Source organism: Tyto alba, unplaced genomic scaffold (assembly GCF_018691265.1).
Source record: "Tyto alba isolate M040663 unplaced genomic scaffold, T.alba_DEE_v4.0 Super-Scaffold_5, whole genome shotgun sequence".
Classification (NCBI taxonomy): domain Eukaryota; kingdom Metazoa; phylum Chordata; class Aves; order Strigiformes; family Tytonidae; genus Tyto; species Tyto alba.
The window spans coordinates 24,354,646-24,372,957 of NW_024881326.1; the positions used below are offsets into that span (position 1 = coordinate 24,354,646).

The 18,312-nt window shown below is 44.6% G+C and overlaps 1 protein-coding gene across 4 annotated transcripts; it reads left to right on the top strand.

The window, feature by feature from the left end:
• The first annotated feature begins 671 nt into the window (after positions 1-671).
• Positions 672-17,039, top strand: NONO (non-POU domain containing octamer binding). 4 transcript variants are annotated; one of them, XM_042807256.1, is made up of 11 exons: positions 672-796; positions 1,034-1,209; positions 3,816-4,036; positions 5,096-5,397; positions 7,515-7,610; positions 8,679-8,875; positions 9,139-9,223; positions 10,339-10,441; positions 12,392-12,434; positions 13,634-13,743; positions 15,998-17,039. In XM_042807256.1, exons 2-11 carry the CDS (start codon positions 1,044-1,046, stop codon positions 16,133-16,135), a joined length of 1,461 nt encoding a protein of 486 aa, XP_042663190.1. In that variant the 5' UTR covers positions 672-796; positions 1,034-1,043; the 3' UTR covers positions 16,136-17,039. The 4 variants fall into 4 exon arrangements, with proteins under 4 accessions (XP_042663190.1, XP_042663191.1, XP_042663192.1 ...); XM_042807257.1 differs by having other exon boundaries at positions 3,843-4,036; XM_042807258.1 differs by having other exon boundaries at positions 1,034-1,164.
• Positions 17,040-18,312: the final 1,273 nt, after the last annotated feature.

Consider the following 18,312-nt stretch of genomic DNA (forward strand, 5'->3'; position numbering starts at 1 on the left):
CGGGAACGGCGGGCTGAGGGGCCGCCCCGCCGGCTGCTCCCCGCTCCGGAGAGCGGGCTGGCCGCGGGCTCCCGGCGCTGCTCCCGGTGACGCGCGACGGGACGCGGAGGGTACGCGGGAGGCTTTATTGAGAGGCGGTGAAATCAAGCTCACCGGAGGCAGCTAACGGCCGGGCTCCCGCGGGCGGGCCGTTCCCGGCGCTCTGCGGACAGGGCACGGCGCGACCTTCCCTACACCACCCACCCCCAAGGTCGGTTCCTCCACCCGAGCCAGCCGGCCGCCCTCCCGCAGCGGGACAGCGCCGTTCGAACGGGGAGGCGAGGGGGCAGCCAGGGCGCGGCGCCGCGTGCACCCGGTGCCCGCCGCTGTCTCTTTAAAACCAGCGGCCCCTGCCGCGCTTGCGCGCATCCCGTCCCGTTTCCACACCCCCCCCCCTTTTCACTGCGCCTGCGCGGCGCGCTCTGGCGGCTCGTCAGGCTCCTTTGTCCCTCGCTCGCCTCTCACCCAAACCTCATGCCCGTGGGGGGGGGGGGGGGGGGGGGGGGATGATTGGCAGCCAATCGGCTCCGCGCAGAGGACTGCTGGGGCGACTAGTCCCGCCCCGCCGCGGCCGGGCTGTGACTGGCGGCGAGCGCGGCCAGTGGTGGCGCGGCGCCGGTGGCGGGAAGGCCAATGGAAGCGCGGGTTGGCGGGCGCTCGGGTAGGCTGCGCCAGTTCCGGCCGCGCGCGCGCCGCTCCCCGGGCTGCTGCGGGCAAGGAGGCCGCGATCCGCCCCGGCGCCGGTGTCCGCCGCCAGGTGAGGCCGCGGCGGCGGCGGCGGGAGGGTGGCGCGGCGCGGCGCGGCTCGGCTCCGCCGCGGGGCGCGCCCTGGCGGGCGGCCGGGGCCTTACCGGGGGCCGCGCGCCCCGCCCCGCCGCTGCACGCGGCCGCGCGGGCGGGCCCCGGTGAGGCGGGGCCGGGGGCGGCGGGAGCCGGGCGGGGGCCGCGGGTCGAGTTGCGGGCCGCGACCGACCTCGGGCGTGTCTGCCTCTAGGTGGGGGAAGATGCAGGGCAGCAAGGGCTTCAACATGGAGAAGCAGAACCACGCTCCGCGGAAGCAGCACCAGCATCCACAGCACCCGCCGCCGTCCGTCCCCGCCAACGGGCAGCAGGCCAACAGCCAGAGTGAGTCCCGGGCTCGCCGCGGGGGCCCGCCCGGCCCCGCTCCGGGTAGGCCTTGAGCGAGCAACCGCGCTGCCAAGGGTAACTTCAGGGCCCGGCCCGCGCGGGCGCAACAGGTCTCGGTGGAAAGAAACAGAACCCGCTCTTTTGGTTTAAAGCGGTGAAAGCTCCGCTCCTTAACCAAACAGCGGCGCGGGCCCGCAGTTCGCCTCCAGCAGTCAGGTTTCTCCGTTGTTGGAGACAGCGGTTTGAATTGCAGCTGGGTTTTTCCGGTGATTTTTTTTTTTTTTATTCGGTCTACTCGGAGATGCACGTGGTTCCCGTGGGTTTGACTGGGATTTGTTTGTAAGCTTCTGCTCTTCCCGAAACTGGGCAGTGACGTGGAGGTTCCTTCTTTGCCTCAATTTCTCAGGAAAAGCTCGCTTCAAGGGTTCGGAAGCCTCTGAACCTTTAACAGTGTTTCCGTAAACTTTGCAAATACGAGATGGCCTGTTTCCTGTTGGCTCCGTTTCCTTTTTTTCTCAACCATAACAGACAGCTTTTCAACACGGGTTTCCTTAAGTACTAGTGAAATAAATTTGACCCCTGTAGGAATACAGTTGTAGTAAGAACGTTGTTACAGCCATCTGCACTTAACTGTTAAGACTACATTTTTAAATGGGGTGGACTGGGAGATACCTACATTACTTAATAACATTTCAGTATTAAAGAACTAGCTGACATTGATGATGGCTGTTACTCTGACCTAGTGTGTTTCCAGGTTTGTTCTTAGTAAGCGTGGACTGTAGCTCTGTTACTTGGGTTGCAGAGGGGCTGCTTGTGAACTGAGAAAATACACATTAATGGCCTTTGGGGCCTTAACTGATCTAACTTGATAGTTAGAAGTACGGCAGCAAGGCATTGCCATCAGTGTTTTCAGGGAAGCAAGCGCTTCGACTATTTTTTTTTTTTTTTTTTTCAGTTTTCTTTAAGTTTGGATACTGTTTAAAACAAAAGCATGTAGAATTCATATGTGCACTTTGCATGGTTGCTCTGTGTGGTTTTTCAGTCAGAGTTGCAGGTTTAATTATATGCACACACATGTAGAGATACTGGGCTAGTAAAAAAAATCTTGTGTATTTGTATTAGGCAGCCATGTTAAAATGACTCCTTATCAATTCATAGAAGATAATAGACAAAGGTGACAGACCAGTCTGTTTCCAGTCAGGTTGGAATCAATACAACACAAAACCGTATTGTGGTATTCTCACAGGGATCAGCTTATAGCGAGTGACTGTATCTCAGATTCCTTTGAGTGGATCTACTTAGGACAGAACAGTGATAGTGGTATAACTCTGCAGTAAGTTCTTCGCAGTGTTCTCATAGGCCTTGCAATCAATCCCCAAATACTTGTGATAGTGTCAGGTTCAAGAGGAAACACATCACTTACGCACCCTTGCTGTGTGAAGTAGATAACTTACTCTCACTACCCTTCTATAGATACACTGTCAGTCTTGTTTGGTTTGTTTGGGTTTTTTTTTTTTTTTCAGTTGTGCTTATTCTTATGAAAGAGTTGTCCTTGCATGTCTTGCTTGCATTGTCTTTGCATGAATAGCCTTTCCTGATTAGTGCCGTGCTTTGTAGCATAAATCAAGACACTCATGTTCGTAAGTTTATTTCATGTTTATAGCCATGAGATGTGTCCTCTGCAAAGCAAAGGGATTGCTTTCTATGGCTTGCTGTCCTGTGTGGGGAAGTTCCGTATACATTTTAGAAAATGGGACACAGGGAGGTAAAGTGATGATAAAGCCACCCCTGTGTCTGGTGCGTAGCAGAGCTTCCAGGATTGTGCTGGACTCTTGCTGAATTAAGGCTTAAAGATTGTATATGTGGGGGGTGGTGGTAGTGTGTGGGATGGGTGAGTATGTTCCCACAATTTGTCCTGTTTATTGGTGTTAGATATAGCATTACTTACTGAATATAGGGGTTTGGGGTTTTTTTTTTTGTTTTTTTTTTTTTTTTTTGTAATGAACTTTGTCATTTTTCTGAGGTCTCATCTATATGGCTGGTGATTTTTTTTTTTTTTTTTTTTTTTTTTTTTTTTTTTTGCTTCCCCTTCCCCCCCCCCCTATCTTCACCATTACAGCCTTCTTTTCAGCTTGGAACCCCAGGCTCTGGAACCCAAATCCCATCTCATAGAATGATAGCTATCTCAAATGTTACCTGTCTGGGCAACATTTCTTCTCATTTGCATATTTTTCTAGACATCTGGGGTTGGGTGTTTTTGAGTAAAAATCTGGTTCCTGGCCAGACTGTGACTTTTCTATAACTATTCAGGTTGTAATAGCATAATCCTCTATTGTGACTACAGTTGTTTTTGTGGCAGGCCAGTCATCTTGTCTAGATCTCCAAAAGTTGAGTGAAATTTCTCATGTAATATCAAGCTGTAGTATATCCAGTTCTAGACTACCTTCCACCGATGTTAATGAGCACTGAGGTCCAAGCATGTGTTTTCTTTAAAAAGAATACGGGCCCATTCTGAAATAAAATCCCCTTGTGGTAGAGATGACTGGAGAGGTTTGAGACCGAAGTGAATGGGTGGTGTTACCTGTATTGTCCTCTGTCTCTGTGTTCACTGTGATGAAACCTAATAGAATTTATCCCCCCAACTGTAGAGCAGCTGTGTACCTTGTTCCCCTCAGATGAAGGCCTGACTATTGATCTGAAGAATTTCCGGAAACCTGGTGAAAAGACCTTCACCCAAAGAAGCCGCCTGTTTGTGGGGAATCTGCCCCCAGATATTACAGAAGAAGAGATGAGGAAGTTATTTGAGAAGTATGGCAAGGCAGGTGAAGTCTTCATACACAAAGACAAAGGCTTTGGCTTTATCAGGCTGGTGAGTAACTTGCTACCTTTGGGGTGTTTTTGTGGCAATGACTTGCACTGGAGGAGTATTTCTAACTGATAGTAGTAGATGTTCAGATATCTTGTTAATTAAGCCTGCTGTTGATTTTTAGTAACCTGAAATACGGGATCAGCTTCTACAAGTGGTTTGTCTAGAGCTTGTTACAAGAAGGAATGTGAATTCAGTCAGTTTGTGGCAGCATTTATAAGATCTGATAAAGTTATTCTGAGGTCAGCTGGTAGAAAACAGAAAGAAAACACAGATGTAATGCTACTATAGGCAAAGTAGGCTTCCATTTTCTGGAAGGGTGTGAACATGGAATTTCTATGAACGTGGGCTGTCATGCAGTGTTACTGGAGTGATGTACTCTTGAGGTAGGGGATATCTAGATGATCACGTTGGTAGCTACCAACATAGAGTAAGTAGTAGATCTCAGACTTTATTGGCTCATGTCCTACCTTTCTGAAAGCCCTAAGGCGAGAGTGGGTGGAGCATGAGGTTCTCACACCAAAGTCTGGGGCAATTTTCTATAGTGTAGTTGCTTGAGAGTGACTTAAATGAGTGAAAAGGTGTGAAACTGGCATGGGATGTCTTTCATGGATTGTCATACAATCAGCATTTCCTTTTATAGTTATCAGGCTTGGCTAATAGTTGAATCTTGGTTTTTATTCTTTTTGATGTTATTTATTAAACAAAATCAAGAGGCATGCTTTGTAGCCTTAATATAATTATGTCTGATAGATAATGATCATTTAACTGTTTGCTTAGTTTCATACTGGCTGTTGGATTAAGTTTATGCCCGATACATTTTTTTATTTTATTTTATTTTCTGCTCCCTCCCCCCAACCTCTGTACATGCCTATTCAGCTAGAGTCATTGATAATAAGGAATAACTATGGTTTGTTAGGACACTTTTTACCATGCTATGGGAGGGTTATTTGTTCTTCTCTGAAGTATTTGTTCAGGAAAAATAGTCTTGTAACTGTTGTGACTGTGACTGATTCTGTACTGTATTGAGAGTTTTAATGATAACTCTTTTTTTCTCTCCAGGAAACTCGCACTCTGGCAGAGATTGCAAAGGTGGAACTAGACAACATGCCCCTACGTGGGAAGCAGCTAAGAGTGCGTTTTGCATGCCACAGCGCATCGCTGACAGTCAGGAACCTGCCTCAGTTTGTGTCCAATGAGCTCCTGGAGGAAGCCTTCTCGGTGTTTGGCCAAGTGGAAAGGGCTGTGGTTATTGTGGATGACAGAGGACGATCCTCTGGGAAAGGCATTGTGGAGTTCTCAGGGAAGCCTGCTGCTAGGAAAGCCCTGGATAGATGTAGTGATGGGTCTTTCCTGCTAACTACGTAAGTGTGGAGGGCAACAAGTGCTATATTGGCCTGGGTGGCGTTGGCTTGTGAGCAGTGTTTCTTAACACCAGAGTGGGGCAGTGGTGAGTGATCTGCCTGGGGAGAACTTTCTTTAGCTTTGTTCCAACAAGAGTGAGTCTGTGCTGAAACTCAGGTCTGAAAGCTTCCTTCTGGGAAGGTGCTAGTGGGTTAAGTGCATAAAACTTCCCAATAAGCTCTTTCTTGATAATGCCTTCTTAGGGCAATTAAAGCAGCCTTTAAGAAGTAGGAGCTGTATCGGAGACCATCTATATAATTTGTTGAAATGAAGCTCAAGTGTGTTAATTGTGCACTCTGGGTCACTTCAGAGGTGAGTCTTGGGTCTTCACGCAGCAGCATGCACTGCTGGAGTGGAATGCTGATCCACCACTGTGGGCATCTGTCAGAGGAGCTGGTTGGATAGATTGGGTTGTTTAGAGTTTTAACCATAATAAAGTGTTTTCCTAGTTGCCTTATGATACTCAAGCACAGAGCATGTTCCTGCATAATTATGTGAGCCTGCTCAAGTAAATGGCTAATTCTAGATGCATTGCCCAGAGTGTGACTTGTTGCTCTAATGATTAAGAGGGAGCCATTTTTGATCTCATGGAAATAAAAATTACTGTATATTTTGTATGCATGCATCTAGAATTTGTGAATAGAATACTTCTTGACATTTGGGCTATACTGCTAATTTCTGAAGTAATTTTATAAGTTTTGTGCTTCTCGCTTCTTTTTTTTTTTCTTGGAGGCCTGCATGTGGCACAGCCCTCCATAAGCATACTCAGTTTCAAAAAGCAGGTGTTTTTTTTTGTGGGTTTTTTTAATCTCTTTTTCTCCCTGAGATTCTTCGGGGTTAACCAGTGTAGTGTGTAGTGCTCTGAGGTAGGATTGCTGTTAGGGAGCTTTTGTTGGTTCGAAACTCTATATCCTGAAAGAACTTTGAAAACCTTTCTAAAAGTGACCATGCAAACCTAATCACTTACTAGTGTGTAACTGAGAGTACCTGAGGGTAGCATTCAATCTTTTTGTAGCTATCAGTCTGATACCTAGGACAGCAAACCACTATGTTGCTTATTTCTAGTTATGGTTTGGTTTTGATTATTTTTGTTATGGTTTGTCCTGGTTCATGACAGTAACAGCTAGATAGGCTGGTTGGAATTGGTTCACATTGTAAAATAAGACTTAATAATGGATTATGTCACATTGAAGTGAAAAGCTACGTTGTGGATCTTCAACTGAGGAGAGAGATTTTAACCTCTCATATCCGGCTCTCTTGCTGGAGTCTGGACACCGCTTACCACTTGACATAGCGTGCTCATTTCTCTTCCATTTCCCCAGCTCTCGCAAAGGGGGTTGAGGAGCTAACGAGAAACTGTGGTGCTGCTTTGTGCTGAGGAAGACCATTATTAGTGCTGTGATGGGGAGCTAATTCAGAGATTGGAGACACTTCTATTAGATACTTTCTTCTGCACACAGGAACCAGGAGACACATGCTCAGTGTCTCTGTGAAGTGCATCAGTGGATTTCTTGAGGGGGAGATTCAGACAGGGTACAACAGGCACTTACAGAGCACTGCTGCTTGGCAATAATGGCATGTGATGGTCTCACTGGGAGAGCATGACTGAATGGTACAGCCTCCAGTGAGGAGCAGTGTAGTTACTCTGCTTTAGGCAGATACAAAAAAGCATACAAGGAGTTGTGCACCCCATGGTTGGCCATGTAGCAAGGGAGGAAAGGGGTAAAAAAAGCAGACCCAGAGGACTACAAGACTTCCTGCTGAGTAGATACTACTGGAGGATGTCAGGTTCCAGTTAGGCTGTTAATTTGAACTAGTAACTGCAGGTATTCTTACAGTACAGTTTTGGTTTGGATTCAACAAGGATTTTAATTAACAGCTTAGCTCCTCTTTCTAGAAAGAAAGAAGCATTCAAAGTGATTCCTGGTTTCACTTTAGTTGAGATCCCCAACTGCTCTGAATTTCTTTGAGCAGTGCTAAACCCTGGTATTTTATAAGTTCAGACACAGTACACATTTTCCTACACTGTAAGCTCATTCCTGGATTTTATTGAAAGCAACTCATCTTTTCTTTACAGATTCCCTCGGCCTGTCACTGTGGAGCCCATGGATCAGTATGATGATGAAGAGGGACTACCAGAGAAACTAGTCATCAAAAACCAGCAATATCACAAGTACGTGCCTGCCATGCGACAGGAGATGAGACTACCTGTGGACTGGGACACTGACTAGTGCCTCAGTCTTAGGAGGGTAGCTCATCAGTGCTACTAAAGGTTTTCCTTTTTTCTGTAAATCTGAGCTGACTCTGGAAAGACAGTTGTATACACTGTTCTTTTGTCATGATTAGCAGGAAGAAAGGAGTGGTTTTGGATCCACACTGCTTGATAAGACTGGCAGCCTCCACATATTTTTCATAAGTCTGCTTCAGTCGTTGAAATAAAAAATTGGGTCAGTTTGAGATAATGTGAGGTCCCCTTGCTCAGATGAGAAGCTGAAGCAAAGACTTAAGTTTCTTGCTCTAAGTATTATGAAAAGTCTGTGGAGGAAACAGATTTGAACTCTCAGTGAAAATTTAAGGAATGATGTGAATAGCATTAGGAGATTGTAGAGCTATCCAGGTATAAGGCCATGGTTTTTGAAGGCTTCCCATTGTAAGTAACTATCATGTGATCGAAGCAGTGGGAATTAGTAAACAGTGTGAGCTCATGAATTTTTCGAGGAAGGTCTATGACAGCTTCAGGAGCTGGGAGGCAGCATCAGGAATAGTCGTGTGCTCCAGGTGCAGGGACCACAGAGATTAGTGAAATAAACACAAATGTTTGGGTAGTGTTTGTTTCTGGAGTGGATCTCTCCATAAGATGTGCAGCAGGAGCAAAGGCTGTTTCTTTCAGGAGTATTTCTAAATGTCTTTACCCAGAATCTTTTGGTGCTGTACGAAAGCAGTGTTGTTGCTTGTTATGGAGGAGGACAGGATGCAGTTTCCATGTATCATTAATCCTGCAGGAGGATTCTGCCTAAGTATCTCCTTTTAATAAGCTGATTCCTGAGGAGCAGACAAACTGGTATCTCAGGCATAGCCATTTGTGAGAGAGTAAAAGACAAAGTGGTTCCTTATTTGTTGCACTAAGAAATGCATTTCTAACTGTTGAAAGGATCTGCCATTGCATTTAACACACAAATGTATTTTTCTTGGTTCCTCCTTTCTCTGTTGAAGCATTCACTAGCTCTTCCTTGTTTGACAGGGAGCGTGAGCAGCCTCCTCGATTTGCACAGCCTGGCAGCTTTGAGTACGAATATGCCATGCGTTGGAAGGCTCTAATAGAAATGGAGAAGCAGCAGCAAGAACAAGTAGACCGCAACATCAAGGAAGCTCGAGAGAAGCTGGAAATGGAAATGGAAGCAGCTCGCCATGAGCATCAAGTTATGCTCATGCGGCAAGGTACCAATCAAAGATAAATACAGTATCAGAACATGGCCCTGCAACAGCTGGGGGTGGGTAGCTCAGTAGGCTGGCTAGAGGCTACTGAAGGTGAGCTGCTTGACTTGTGACCAAGCATGGTGGTTGCGAATGAGTGGAAGGGTGTTACTGTGGTGTTGGAGGCTCTGTTACCTTATGCTCTTGTGTGTTCCAGTTCTAGTCCAGGAATTGATAAGAAGTGGCATGGGAGATGAGTTTGGGTTTTTTGCTGCCATCTTTTACAGATTTAATGAGACGTCAGGAAGAGCTGAGGAGAATGGAGGAATTGCATAACCAAGAAGTACAAAAACGTAAACAGTTGGAACTCAGGTAAGGGGGCAGGTTATGAAATACTGTGAATCCATAATATTATGGAATGAAACGATTCTTCAGTGCACCTAATTGTTCAGTGTGACAATTTAATTGCTACTTAGTGTGGTTGTTATTTTGGGCCTTTTTGTTCATAGAGAGAGTGTACAGTTGGTTTAAGATAGAAGAGTTAGGAGTTTCTTCCACTGATTAGTATTTGGTTTTTTACAATTTTGTGTCTCAGTTTAGCTCCTTGACTTGAAGCAGAAAAATCAGAAGCAGTGCAGTGATTTTGTGGCTTCAGTGCTCCAGGTTGGGAAACCCTGTTGTAGCATTTCTCTCTGCATTCCAGCTCTTCCTTGTTTCAGGGTCATTTTGAGAAGCTCCAGGAAGATCTCCAGACTCCTGCTGTAATAGAAGGGTCTTGAGAACTGTCTGGCTTGTATGCATTATGTTGCATGTACTCAGCATGTATTTGGGAGCTGCTGTGTACCTAGAATCATAGAATCATTTAGGTTGGAAAAGACTCTTATGATCGAGTCCAGCCATAAACCCAACACTGCAAAGTCCACCACTAAACTGTGTCCCAAAGTGCCACATCTACACTTAAATGCCTCCAGGGATGGTGCTTCAACCCCTTCCCTGGGCAGCCTGTTCCAATGCTTGATAACCCTTTCAGTGAATAAATTTTTTGCAATGTCCAATCTAAACTTCTCCTGACACAACTTGAGGCCATTTCCTCTCATCTTATCACTTGATACTTGGGAAAAGAGACTGACCCCCACCTCACTACAACCTCCTTTCAGGTAGCTGTAGAGAGCTATGAGGTTTCCCCTCAGCCTTCTTTTCTCCAGGCTAAACAACCCCAGTTCCCTCAGCTGTTCCTCAAGAGACATACACATGGGTGTGCTCGCGTTGGGTTTTATAATGAACTTAAAACTGAAAGTGTTGGAAATGTCTTGTTGCACGTATATGTTTCTGGTTTTATCATGAGATACCTAATATTTTACAGCCTCAGCAAAATAATTTTCTTAAAGTTGTAGGTTTCCAAACAAGAGCCATTAGGCAGCACTGCAAAACTGTGATGCAAATGGTTTGTGTATGCTGTCTTGAGCACCCTTGGACCTTTTTTACAGGCAAGAGGAAGAACGCAGGCGCCGTGAGGAGGAAATGAGAAGGCAGCAAGAAGAGATGATGAGACGCCAGCAGGAAGGCTTTAAAGGGAATTTTGCTGATGCGGTATGAGTGCTTCTAACTTCCCATTACATCTGGACACTGACAGATTTTTGTTCTTCTGCAGCATGGAGCCTTCTGTGGATGCTTAACTTGTTGCTTGAGGGACTCTACATCTGTAGTGCATTCTACTCTAAATTATTGGCTCCCTCCAATCGTAATACAGTTTAGTCTGGAAAATATAAATACCCGTTGCAGTTTAGCCCCAGCTGGCAACTAAGCACCACACAGCTGCTTGCTACCTCCTCCCTCCCTGCTCCTGCTGAGATGAGGAGGAGGATTGAAAACAAGTAAAATGCAGGAGTTGAGATAAAACCAGTTTAATAACTGAAATAAAAATAAAATACAATAACAACAATTGTAATGAAAATGAATATGCAAAAAGAGAGGGAAATAAAACCTAAGGAAGACAGATAATGCACAATGCACTTGCTCACCACCACTCAGTGCTCAGCCAGGCCCTGAGCAGTGATAACCCTCCTGGCCAATTCCCCCCCGTTTATATACTGGGCATGACATTTTATGGGATGGAATATTGCTTTGGCCAGTTGGGGTCAGCTGTCCTGGCTGTGTCCCCCTCCCAGCTTTTGTGCCCCTCCAGCCTTCTTGCTGGCAGGGCATGAGAAGCTGAGGAGTCCTTGGTTTAGTATAAGCACTACTTAGCAACAACTAAAAACATCAGCATGTAATCAGTATTATACTAAATCCAAAACACTGTACCAGCTACTAGGAAGAAAATTAACTCTATCCCAACCGAAACAAGGACAATACCTCAGTTACAGTTCCACTGCTGTTCATGTAGGACCCTCACTAGCTGTCCTGCTGTTCAGAAGAATGTATGCTAACTAATATTATTCTAACAGCAACAAAGAGGTACTGTCCTGAAGTACTGCTGCAGAGCCCTGTTATGGTCATATGCCTGTCTATATCCCTAGCCTGCACACTGTCTTAGTCATGCTTAGATGAAATGATCCCAACTTGAGGCACTGCTGCAGGCATGGTAATTGCTTGCACTTAAAAGTCAATTGGTGAAGTATTTCCTTGTAACTGAAAAGGTGTGGTAGCCTGCCTTTTAATAGCAGTATCTTTAGTTTTATAAAGAACTATATATTTTTTTTCCCCTTTACATTTCCAGTTCCAGCAACTTTCTATTCTGGAGGCAGCTGTAGTGGTATAACACCATTGATACAGCTGGGTATCTAGTGTTTATGTATCCTTGCAAAAAGTTGACCCCTAAGCAAAATAGCTAAATATGTCAAACCAGAAGGGCCAAAACCATGTGATTGACCTAAATGTGTGAATATTACCCTGTACAGCATAACTCCTGATTTCTCTAAATAATAGTGCCTTCATATGATAGTGGCACTGAGACTACAGCTGGAGTGAAATCTGTTCTTCAGTTTGCACTGTGGAAAAGTGCACTGAAGTGAGGAGGTGCTCCTAGCTTTATAGTGAGGGAGGTCTGCGTTGTGTCCCCAATGCCCAGTTAATAAAAGAGAAATTGAGCTTGCTAACTGATATTTTAATGCACGTGACCCAATGCTGCATCTTTATGTATAGCTTGCATTCCTTTCAACAGGAAAAGCTTCTTAGCTATGCTGAGGAAGTATCAAAACTAATTCTATCTAATGTGTTATTGCTACTCAGCAGATCTTTCCATCCAGGTATCAGATATCTCTTTATGCTGCTGTTTGGTAAAACTTGCACGTGCAGCTTTGCTGCTGGATGTTTTACCTTGATTGTGAAAAACAGTCTTTCAGAATGAGAGATTTTAAGTAAGACCTGTTTGTTCAGCAGTTACCGTGTGAAGGTAGCTCAGATCTTCTGAAATTTACACTGAGAATTACTTTTTTTTTGCAGTTTTCAGTAGTAAAACCCCAGAACTCAGTGAATTTGTATAATTACCTTTTTTAAAAGCCTGGATTTTTATAATTTGAAATGAGTGTCTCTTTCCAGAGGGAGCCACCAGACATGCGAATGGGACAGATGGGTATGGGAGGTAAGAGTATCCTGTGGCCGTCTTTGTTCGTATGCATGTTCCTTTCCTACTTTACAATATCTGTGCATTTTTTGAGCAGTCTTACTTTATTGGCTTCTTATTTAGAAAGTCAGTCATAGTAATCTCCTCCCAGTTCAGTGACAGGAAGCGTTCTTGTAACAGGAAAGGTAATGAAATTTGGGAATGAGGCAGTACTGTACATTTGTGAAAGACTCATTTCAGTAAGCAAAAGACTTGTTTGAAGTTGCTGTCAGACCCATAGTGTGCTTCAGAAGTCTGTACTGATACAAAAGCTGGTACGACATGTAGCACTAGACCTTGAACCCATGAAATGATTACTGTATTTCCATATTTTGACTACATGACTTCGAGTTTCGGGCCACAGGTACAAGAGCAAGTGAAAAGGCAATGGGGACTTAGTGGTTGATGGTGGCGAGTGTTAGACCCTGCTTGTCAGGTGTGAACCCGGCCAGCAGCCAAACCCCGCACAGCCGTTCACCCTCCCCCCTGCCCGGGGGATGGGGAGGGAGATGGAGGGGTGAAAGGAGGCTCGTAGGTTGAGATAAAAACAGTTTAGTAATTGTAATAAAATAAATATCAATAGTAGAAAGTAGGAACGGGCAATGCAGTTGCTCACCACCTGACAACTGATACCTAGGCCTGTTCTCAGCCAGTGATTCTGAAAAACCTGAGATCCTACAATTGCAATCCTGAAAGGGAGAAAGAGCCCCCTTCTTCCTGGACACCCCTGCTTTATATACTGAGCAAGATGTTACATGATACAAAATATTTCATTGGCTCGGCTCCCCCCCAGCTTTTTATGCACCTGTGCATGGACAGGATATGGGGAGTTGGAAAGTCCTGGATTTCTTAGCAACAACTGAAAACATCAGTGTGTTATCAGCATTCTTCTCATACCAAATTCCATACTAATCCAAAACACTGCACTATTCTAGTTACTAAGAAGAAAAATTAACTCTATCCCAGCCAAAGCCAAGACACTGCTGTAGTTTCAGATAATGCTGGAATACAAGATCTGTTTGTCTTGACCTAATAGCACAAAGCTAGTTAATACACTAGGACTCTGTCCCTGAATATAAAGCTGCAGGCAGTTTATACTGTGTTCTGTAGCTCTGGAGTGAGGAGTTAAACCCCAGTCACTGTGTCTGCCAGGACTGTTCTTAATTTTTCTTTTCCAGGTACCATTGGCATGAACAATAGAGGAGCTATGGGTGGTACCAATGTCACAGCTGCTGCACCTCCCACAACTGGTCCTGGAGCTATGATACCTGATGGAGCCATGGGAATGGTAATGTATCTCCATCTGCTTTTTGTACACACCTTTTAAATGCAAATTATGTTGTTTCCATTGTTATGCACTGTGCTGCTAAAGTTGAAGCTTGTTTGTCTGCCTAGCCCTCTTGCTTATCTCCTGCTGAAATCTTTAGAAGTTAATCTTGCCTTGATACTAGTTGGTAATTTTCAGGAGAATGAGCCAAGTCTAGTAACTACTTACTTTGCTTCCAAGATAGCTAGTGCTAAAGCGTTTGTTAGAAGGATCTTAGCAATAATATATGGTTATTTGTTGTAACGGCATAACGGGAAGCACTTAATTGAATGAGAGTGTTTTGATAGTAGATTCTTGCAGACATAAACGCAAGCTTCCAGGAATGTTCTGTACATTACCAGTTCTAAAAACAATTATCTCCTATGCTTATAGGCTGAGTATGGTAATAGTGAGTATGCTAAAATGAGTTCAGCTCACTTGCCAAGGAGGTAAAGAACAAAGAATCAGTGGAGGTTATGCTTATTTATTTGCCTTTTTAAATTTTTTATATTTAATTTAGTTTTAAATTTCACTGCAGAGATTTACAATAGACTGTGGCATCTGTCATTCCTCTCAATCCTCCAACAGTGTCAGCACTTCAGTCAGCAGCAGAAACAGCAGCAGAGTCGAGTTTGTTCTGAAAGTTCATCTTCATTTAGCAGTTGATGTCAACTGGTCTAATAAGTAATTTTCCTGCAAACCTTCTTACTTAGACTTCTTGATCTATCTTGACTGCTACCTCATGGAAAATTTTTTTTCATAAAGAACGGTTTTATTTGGGTATAAGCTTTTGTATTTAAGTGGTAGGGACAGCGGCACGGCTGCCGTGAAGGGAATGTGTACTACACAAGGAAATTAAGGGGGGAAGATGAAGAGAGGAATGGAAAGGGGAAGTGAGTTCAGATCACTATGATGAAATAAAATCATTTAGACCAAAAACCAGAAAGCTGTTTCTCTAATGGTCAGATATATGTATAGTCTTTTTTATAAACTATCCTGGCCGTGTGCTTGGTTTTAGGAGTTACTGGGCCCGTGTATTCTAGCTCTTCATTCATGTAGGGAACAGTTACTTTGCATGTTTGCTCCAGCTGCTTGGAGTGATTGCAGTGTCCTTCCCTGTGATATGTGCTACAGGAAAGTTCATGATTACTCAGAAATTCTCACCTGTAGGAAAGGGGAAAAAAAGGTACCAGTGCTGTGTTACTGCTAGTGCCTCCCCTGCACTGCCAGCAAAGCGAGCATTGAGTGAGTCCCTGGGACTTCCCCATTGACTGTTTTGCTGAAGTTTGGGTCTGTGTTCTGTAGAACTGGGCAATACCATGGAATCATGTACAGTACTAATACCAGTTATGATGTGCATATATGTATCATTGCTGTAAATGTGTGGACAAAGAATAAATGGAACCCAGGAGCCTGGTATAAAGAAGCTCTGCTCTCTGTAGTCACTTAGCTCCAGTCTGGGAGGAAGGAGGAGACAGTGGTTGCTTCCAGTACCTTCCTCAAAGGAAGTACCATATCCACCATGAGAATGTTCAAGCAGTGGGACAGGTTGCCCAGAGAGGTGGTGCAGTCTTCATCCTTGCATGTTTGCAAGTCCTGCCTGGATAAAGCTGTGGCTAATCTAGTCTGACCTCATAGCCGACTCTGCCTTGAGCAGGAAGTTGGACTAGAGACCTCCTGAGGTACCTTTCAGTCTGAATTATCCTTTGATCATCTTCTCCCTGCTGGAAGGAGGAGGCTGTGCAATAGCATTATCTCAGCTGGGAGAGAGGAGAGCCAAAGGAATGGAAATAACAGGATTCTATCTGGGCACAAGACTAGTATTGCACACTTATTTTGGAATTGGAGTATTGTGTACACCTGGATTGTGACAGTGTCAATATACTGCTCCTCATTCACATTCAATTTGGGTGAAGGAATATGGTGAAAATGGGAAGTTCTCCTTTCCCAGATTGCATTACTCACATGCTCCACAGCAGGGCACTAGTCTGTGACATGGTGCAAGGTGTGTTCCAGTATGCCTGACTACAAGTTACATGGGGAAAGGGACTTGGTCCTGCAGTGGTCCCGTCAGTCCAGCTTCAGGGATATTTTTGGTGGGGTGAAGGTTTGTAGCAAGGTCGTCTGGAATTGTGTAGTCCTGCCTGGTAGAATCTGGATCAACTCAAATGGCTTTTAACTGCCCTTTGTTCCTTGTTTTTCTTCCTGCCTCTTTTGCATTTGTCCTCATTGCAAGACTCCACCACCGCCAGCAGATCGCTTTGGCCAGGGTGGTGCGATGGAAGGCCTCGGAGCGATGGGAGGGAACCCGCCTGCCTTCAACAGAGGAAATCCAGGGGGTGATTTTGGCCCTAACAAGCGTCGCAGATACTAACAGGATTAAGCTACCCCCTGCACATGCCCCAAAGAGGAATCTTGGCAGGCCATACAGGGTTCAACTTGGAGGGGGGTGGGGGGAAAGGATCTTAAAAATAGTTAATTAGGGCCTGTTTTGGTAAAGCCACTCTAGGACAAGGGGAGTGCAGTCTGACTGGTTAAGGTTTTAGAAAATTTCATGTGGTGCATTCCTATAATTTCAATGTGAAAAATGGATTCTGGGAGGCTGCCAAGGTTGTTCAGTAACGGTAAAATCTGGCAAGGACCCTAATGCCTTGACCGTTCCAGGTTTCCTATTTGCAGCCGGAGTCCTGAGACTAACCTAGATAAAATTGCAGTATGTCTTGACATTTTTTTTAGCGTAGTGTACCCTGCTTAAGAGCACAGGAAAGTCTCTGGAGAACTAGGGCGGCATCTGGGTACTTTGCAGCTCCCATGATTCTGTAAATTTATATAGCTCCAAATGATCCATCGTGTAGTGAATTGGGGGAGATTTTATGTTAGTTTATTTCTTTCATTATTTTTTTTTTCCTAACCTGTAGTTATTCTTTTTATCTGGACCATCTGTTTCTTTAAAGTAGTTGACTGTCATGTGCAGCCTGAATGGCTGAGAGGATCTTATTTGGATGGATTTTTTGATAATGTGTTGTATCGCTGTTTATTTTTACTGGTAGTAAAGTACAATCTATTGGACAAAGATACTGTATCTCATGCTGAAGATTTAACTGAAACAAATGTTTGTATAATCTTAACCTTGCCTGTCTTTTGTGTAGAAGTACTACAAGATTTTTCATTTAGTGTAAACTGTTTGAACATGAGCTGTAATTGTCCCACTAACAAGTTTGAGTTTGTCTGAGAAATGTTACAGGAATGCATTATTAAAGTGGATTTTAAGCCTTTTTTATCTGGTGTGCTGTTTCTTCTGCTTTTTTTGAATAAAAATGTGTGCATATGGATTGAAGTAAATCAAACTGCAGATTATGATGCAAAAGTTGTTCTTGCATAGCGCTCTATAAAGAGGGTGTTCAACCCCTGAAGATTTTCTGACAGTTCTTGTCAGCGGTTGAGCTTTGTGTGATGGAATGAGACCTTCAGCATTTCAGAATACAGTAAGGGAGCTGCTTATGCACTTAGGACATGTTTATGTTGTGGAGGCAGAGAAGCAAGACTTGTTAGTGTGTCAGTGGGAGCGTGGAGTTCAATTCGTGTCTCATCTGCGTAGCACAAAGTTGTCTGTATGTCTGTGCCCTGTGTTGCAGTTGCCTCTGGCTGGGATGCAGATCCTGCAGAGCTCAACTCCAGGGCTGGGGCTGGGAGTGGATTCCTAACTGTCAGTGGCAACAGTAAAGCTTTATCTTGTGTAATATGTGAGGGAATCTGTAGGGACAGGAGCCTTCTGTTAGTTATGCTCTCTCACAAGCTCAAGTTGAGACCACAGAGGTTGGGAGCAGAGGGGGAAGCTTAGAAATTCAGATGGGAAAGGGAGGGAGAAAGAATCACAGGCTAAACATAAGGAGTTGCCTTACAGACTTGTGAAGTAACGGAGAAGATTAAAACATTTTTTCAGATACCTAATTGTTACCAAGGCAATAACCTTAAAAAAATTAGGGTTTGGTCCTGCAGGTACTCTAAGTAGGGAAAAATAAAATCACTCTGTGGGTTTTATTGGTTTACTCCTGTTGTTTGATGGCTTGTAATTAGCTTGGAATGTGATGATTGATGTTCGTGTTTCTTTTGATAGTTTTGTTTTCCACATACGAAAGCATCAGCACCAGCAGTTGGCTTGCTGAGGTGATACAGTATTTAATGGTGATTATAGGGGGATTGTGTCTTAACTTTCTATGCTGTACCTACAGGTTGGTGATGTTTTTCACCTGGCACATTTGCTAGGGTAGCGAAATATTGCAGAATCTCAAATAAGTTGGCAGGAATGCTGATCAGCTTTTCTGTTGCCCTGTGGAGAGGATGCATCTGTTCTTGCTGCTTGTCTGGAACATGTTTTTTTGATAAGTACTTAGTTTAATTCCAAAGTGTGAAATACTGGGAGAAGAAACTGTGAAGTTGCACCCAAGTACCTGTAATACAGTCTCATTCTGCTCGTTGCTCAGCTGGCTTGCTTGTTAGTGAGCAGGCAAAAGAGAAGTTGCTGCCTTTGGGAAATGGCAGAGCTCAAAT

Excerpts from the sequence above, each read along its gene's own strand:
- NONO (XM_042807256.1), top strand. The coding sequence starts at position 1,044 with ATGCAGGGCAGCAAGGGCTTCAACATGGAGAAGCAGAACCACGCTCCG. Across the intron at positions 5,398-7,514 it reads GGGTCTTTCCTGCTAACTAC|ATTCCCTCGGCCTGTCACTG; the intron begins GTAAGTGTGGAG and ends TTTTCTTTACAG. Across the intron at positions 9,224-10,338 it reads CGTAAACAGTTGGAACTCAG|GCAAGAGGAAGAACGCAGGC; the intron begins GTAAGGGGGCAG and ends CCTTTTTTACAG.